Source organism: Zea mays, chromosome 8, assembly GCF_902167145.1.
Source record: "Zea mays cultivar B73 chromosome 8, Zm-B73-REFERENCE-NAM-5.0, whole genome shotgun sequence".
In the NCBI taxonomy this organism is placed as follows: domain Eukaryota; kingdom Viridiplantae; phylum Streptophyta; class Magnoliopsida; order Poales; family Poaceae; genus Zea; species Zea mays.
In genome coordinates this window covers 64,468,246-64,474,148 of record NC_050103.1, presented here as the reverse complement: position 1 = coordinate 64,474,148, position 5,903 = coordinate 64,468,246, and the positions used below count along the sequence as shown (strand labels likewise).

General features: G+C 37.0%; 2 protein-coding genes across 2 annotated transcripts; both read right to left on the bottom strand.

The window, feature by feature from the left end:
* Positions 1-250: 250 nt before the first annotated feature.
* Positions 251-2,505, bottom strand: LOC103635282 (uncharacterized). Its single transcript, XM_023300877.1, has 6 exons — positions 2,469-2,505; positions 2,141-2,385; positions 1,842-2,054; positions 1,645-1,737; positions 954-1,058; positions 251-838 (listed from the first exon to the last, which is right to left on the bottom strand). The coding sequence occupies exons 1-6, from the start codon at positions 2,503-2,505 to the stop codon at positions 464-466; spliced, it is 1,068 nt and encodes a 355-aa protein (XP_023156645.1). The 3' UTR covers positions 251-463.
* Positions 2,506-2,711: 206 nt separating this feature from the next.
* Positions 2,712-3,701, bottom strand: LOC111589958 (uncharacterized). The gene is made up of 3 exons (XM_023300876.1): positions 3,542-3,701; positions 3,163-3,377; positions 2,712-3,017 (listed from the first exon to the last, which is right to left on the bottom strand). Exons 1-3 carry the CDS (start codon positions 3,585-3,587, stop codon positions 2,712-2,714), a joined length of 567 nt encoding a protein of 188 aa, XP_023156644.1. The 5' UTR covers positions 3,588-3,701.
* Between the last annotated feature and the right edge of the window lie 2,202 nt (positions 3,702-5,903).

Here is a 5,903-nt window from a genome sequence, read left to right as displayed (position 1 = left end):
ACAAAGCTATGACGAATAGATTCGTCATAAATTTAATGATGTGGCATGTGACATGGCAGTTGACGTGGCAGAGCTTCATGACATATTTTTCTGTCATAAATGTGGCGACATAGCAAGAATTTATATCATAATTGTTGATGACATGGCAAATGGTGTGGTAGATAATTCGTGACCAATATATACGTCATAAAGCAAAATATTATAAATGCACACAATTTGCACTCACGATTGTTTCATCATGCATACAATATGTCATCAAACAAAACCAATTGAAATACCAAAATTATATAATTTCCAAGTATAACATTCGTCCAAAAATTCATCGAGCACAAGTATTTAAACAAAAAACAAATTTGGACTCCAATAACATAAATCCTAATAAACATGTAACTTAAGCTCATATAACTTTAGTCCTCCATCTGGTATGTGATGTATCTTGACACCATCAAGTTGGCAGACATATTTAAGGAGACACTTGGCTACGATTGATGCTTAAAATCTGGCGAAGGAGGCTATTGTTTTCTGCTATGGACTTCTTCAAATCTGCAATCTCATCAGATTGCTTAGCAATGGTCTCGTCAGATGCCTGTGTCTTAGCCTTCAAGCTTTGGACTTCATCTCGTAGTCCGTCTTTTTCTTGCCGCTCAGTCTCCAATTGAGACTCAAGTTGCTGCACCTTTGCTGAAACATTTCCTGAAGAGCTTCTGTTAGAGGTGGCCAAGCCTACATTCTGAAGGAATAAACTTGATTTAGGCAGCACTTGGGAGACTACTTCTGTTGAAGACTTTGAATGATGTCCATCTTCAACTGGTGTTGCTGCCATTGATTCCATGTCAACCTAGCATACAGAGATCAACTTAGTATATTGCAATTCCATATCAACATAGCACACAGACATCAACCTAGTGCATTGCATATTGAGAGGTAGAAGTGAAAGGGCAAAAGGTTCTTACAATAGCTTTCTGGACAGTTTCACTAAACCCTTTCTTCTTGCTGCAATGCATCTCCTTGAAAAGATCAATTGCACTAGGTTCGGTATCTTTAAATTTTTCTTGCTTCTGACATGATATGAATTTATTTTTGTTAGCAAGGAACAATTAGCACAAGTTGGACATTTAGTTTGGTGAAGCATATAGTATAAGATTATAGCAGTCAGTTATACAACAAATTAATTAAAAAGCATAGGATGTATGAGATATTAAATACATAGACTTAATTTCATTTGTGCATGAGAATCTGTTGGCAGAAGCGTACACAATATTTGAGATGTAAAACTAGATGTATTATAAGCATTGCCACTATGGGAGTAATCAAGAATATGTGCAGTTAAAATATATTTAATCAAGAGCAGTCCTTATAAATAAACATCATGTAGTAGAAGCATTCAAAAGCATCCAATCTGTAGCTATACATGGATATTAGCATAGTGCATTTTTTATAACAGCACATTATTTATTTGCAAGCCTATACATGAACAGTTAGCAGGAGCATTCAAAAATTTGAATGGGTAGCCTGTACTGGAAGTGCCCATTCAGAAAATAAACAACTAATATCTTTAATTGTAAGTATCATTTTTATCTTATTGACTTCAATCAAGTGTGCAGATACTAAACAAGTTTATGTATGACATGGTAATTTTCTTACCAATGAGTATGCCTTTGCAACGTAGGATTGAGAGCCTGTGCCTTGTGGAAACTTTACTTGTTCACGACTAATTTTGTTCTTCATACATGTGTCCTATACATTGAATAATTGAGTATGACAGCACAATAGAGCGAATATAAATTCAAAAAGGTACATCATTATTTACATGGTTAAAACTGGAGGTTGAATGCAAATACCTTGTGCTTTGAGGTAGACCACATTTCTACTAGAAGTTTCCATTGGTCATCAGTCATGCACGAAACAGGCGATGTAGTCCTCACTAGATTTGCAGGAACCTCGTTGAAGTATTTCTTTTTTAGGTTATACCTCATCTGGCGATGACCACCCTTTAGCATATCAATACATGCTGCTCTCACTGCTGTATTATCAGCATCCATGGTGAATTGTCCCTGGTCAATTAGTAGGGATTTCAGCATATATGTTTGAAAAGAGCGGTATACAAAATTTGAGGAAAATGGAGTACAAAGCTACTTACAGCAATCTTTCCAATGTAATTTTCTATTTTACCCGCGTTCTCTTTCTTCTTGTACTCCTTCCAATGTGAAAATATTGGCATGTGTTGTCTAAGTACGATCCCACCCTCTGATGCAAATTTGGCAGCTTGGATAGGTGCCTCTGGTCTTCTTTTCCCTTCACGAATCTGGATTGGAATCTTAATGCCTAATCCTCTGCTTAATGACTCAAGTTGCCTGCCCATACTTCTTTGCCTTGGTACTAGTTCTATTTATTGCGGTGAGTATGAAGAAAATTAATAACTAGTATGACACCAAAGTTACAAGAATCAATCCTAATTCTTTGCATACCTAGACTGAACAATTCATGATATTTTTGCCCATTCATGATATGTACAGTGAACTCAGTTAAGAATTTTTTAGTATTATGCAAGGATAAGATCTCAATATTAAAGCCTATAGAGAAAGAACAAGCTACAACATCTGAAACATTTTAATTCGATATACATAATCCTATTATTAGAGAAATGGAACATAATTTGATGTAGTTGTATTGGTATAAAATAAATTTGTAGGAAAACAGTGTATAGACAATCACTCGCCTTGGTCTCCAGTGGGATCTTCGCTCTCGGTCTCTATTGGTGAACTAGGTTGTACAACAGTAGATATGCGTTGGGTGCAATCTTGGTTTGTGGCATCACAAGAATCAGACAGTATACCAGCCATTATATTTTGGTTGGACTCTTGGTTTATGGTAGCACTCCTTCGCCTAGTGACTCTAATTGGTTGTTCTTGCACTCCAGGTGCAACAACCCTTTTAGAGGCTCTTGTATTTTTCGAAGAGATTTCAGCACCATTGTTGGGGATGTGGCTGGCTACAGACTTATCAACTAGGGATTCCTGCATAGGTACAACATAATATATTGTATGTTTGATTGGAAAAGCAAAGGTAATTAATGACAAAATAATCGGAAGAAAAAATATGACAAAATAATCGGAAGAAAAATATGACAAAATAATTGGAAGAGAAAACACGAATCATTACCTTACTGACCATCTCATCCTCAGAGTCCTCAATATCATCACCATCATACAACGATCCAGATTCGTGAGGAGCATTATCGTTCATCCTTCCACTTGGAATACTAGCCATCATTGATTGTAATTGACGAATCCCTAACCGTTGCATCATTTGATTATTCTTCATGATTGTAATTGCCCTCTGTTTCTCATAGTCTGTAGGAGTAGGTTCTGTATCTTCTAAAAATAAATGATAAAAAATGTTACTGATGAATAGAAAGGAACACACTGGACTGATATTATTGTACGCAGGTAAGAACTGATTTTGTTTCTTCAAGGGGCACAACTGCACCTGCGATCCTCAACTAGCTTTATCAACGTCAGACTAGGGTTTAAGAACTTACCCGCGTGACACCGTGGGACTCGCGGCCCCTTCTTCCCCGGGGGCATCTTGAGGTTCTGACGGATAGACTTAGGGTGCACAGGCGATCTATCTTGTCACACCACCGGCAGCAGGAGCAGGTTACGCAGAGGATGAGAATGACGTGCAGTTTCTATGGGAGGAAGGATATAGAAGGAGGTGGGCGTCAATTGCGGGGAGGCCACGCCGTTGCTGTTTCTTTTTTTGCGTGGAGTGATTTTGTTTTCAATGGATATGGTCTCTGTAACAGCCATGTGTGGAGAATCCATAGAGTCACATTTGGGAAAGTATCGGTCGGATGTTACTCTGATCCTTTTTAAATTATTTCTATTTTTTTCTTTTTCATCACATTCTGACATGACCGCATTACCATTTCGTGGCTTCAGTCACGTGCCCAGGGATATGATATATGTATTTCTATTTTTCACTTATTTCTTTTCAGAGATATGATATTTCACTTGTTTCTAATTTCTTTTAGTTTTTCTAGCACTTACATGGTGATTGACGATGGCTATATAATAAAGATTTTTATAACTACTCTACGCTTTACTATGTGATGATATTGGTTGTTTTATGAGGAACTCATTTATTTCAGTACAGTTAGTGTGGCACTGAATATGCTCTGGTTAGTATTTTTATTTTAACATGTCCAGAAACACATGCCTGAATACATTTGACGTTGTTCAGTACAGCTTATGCCTTTCTGACTACCAGAACAATTTTAGCTCATGTACTTCTTACCGGCTGATTATCCTTGCTTAATCCCCTTACTTTGTACGCTTTACTAGGTTCCTTATAGACGTTTTGGCTCTTTTACATGCCTAATACATTGATTTGGCTCTTTTACCGCCTGAATATCCTTGCTTAATCCCCTTGCAATAAACTGAAATTGAATATTCGGAAACTAAAACTGCACAAACTGGAACTCGAATAAATATTCAGAAAGTGAAACTGCACAAATTGGCACAAACAAAAACTGAATATTCTTGGTTCATAAGATTATTCAGACTGAATTTTGAAGCTTATTAAGTTAGTTTTTTGTGGTGTCTGCAATGGGCACAAACATATCTGTTTTTGTGGTGTGTCATAGCACAACCAGACTAGTTACGAACAGACTGATGAACTGATGTTTTTAGAACAAAATTTCAGTCTGATGAACCTGCAAAATTTTGAACTGATGAAGAACCTATAAAATTCAGTCTGATGAACCTATAACATTCAGTTTGATGGGCCTTTTCACCACAACCTACTACCATTCTCATCACAACCTGTTACCATTTTCAGAACCAAAATTTAGATACAAGAATAAGTCCACATAGTCTCATAGCACAAATAGGTCAATATGTCCTTCAGATACAAGAATAGGTTGATCAGATACAAGAACAGGTTCTTCAGATACCAGATCATTTTCAGGATATTTCTACATAGTCTCATAGCACAAACAGGTCAATAGGTCCTTCAAATACAAGAATAGGTTAATCAAATATAAGAACAGGTTCTTCAGTACCAGATCAATTTCAGAATACTTCTACATAGTCTCATAGCACAAACAGGGAAACATTCAGACTGAATAAGTTTCAAAATTCAGTCTGATGAACCTTTTTGTTGACAATAACAGGTCAACATCCACTCCTCGCATTACATAAGGTAAAAAACTACAGCATGTAGAATAGATCCATGTATACAACGAACGAGTCAAACGATTGCTGCAAGCCTGCAAATTCCATGTATTCACAACAATATTTGCAAAATTATGAAAAACAGTATAAAATGCCCGCTCTAGAACCTGGGCAGTCAAGTACTCAAGGATGGCGGCAAATTACAATGATGTAGTGGCACCAACAAGGCCATTTGCCTGGGTCCTCTGTTTCACCCAAAGATGAAATGCCACTAGTGGTAAAGTGGGTATGCTACTCATAGTCACTATCATCATCTTCGACATTATGGAATGTTTGTTCATCATTATCACTCGCATATTGCATCGCAGTTTCATCGACTTCATCTTCAAAATAATTTTCTTCCTCTTCATCTTCCCTTTGTCGACGAAGCTCTTCAACTACGGTGGCAGCAACAGTGTAAGAATTTTCAACAACTGGTCTCTCATCGTCCAAACTAAAATTTTCACGTTGAATTTCAAAGTCACCACACTCATCGTCTTGGTATGACAACGCCACTCCCTTTGAAATTTCGTCACTTGAAATTTCATCAACATTCCACAAATGCCTGTGCGTAAATTTTTGAACAACTCGCCAGCTTCCACAATATTTGGTGTCTTCCAAGTAAAAAATCTTTGTTGCCTGTGTGGCTAAAATAAAAGGATCATCTTTGTACCATAATACTGAACT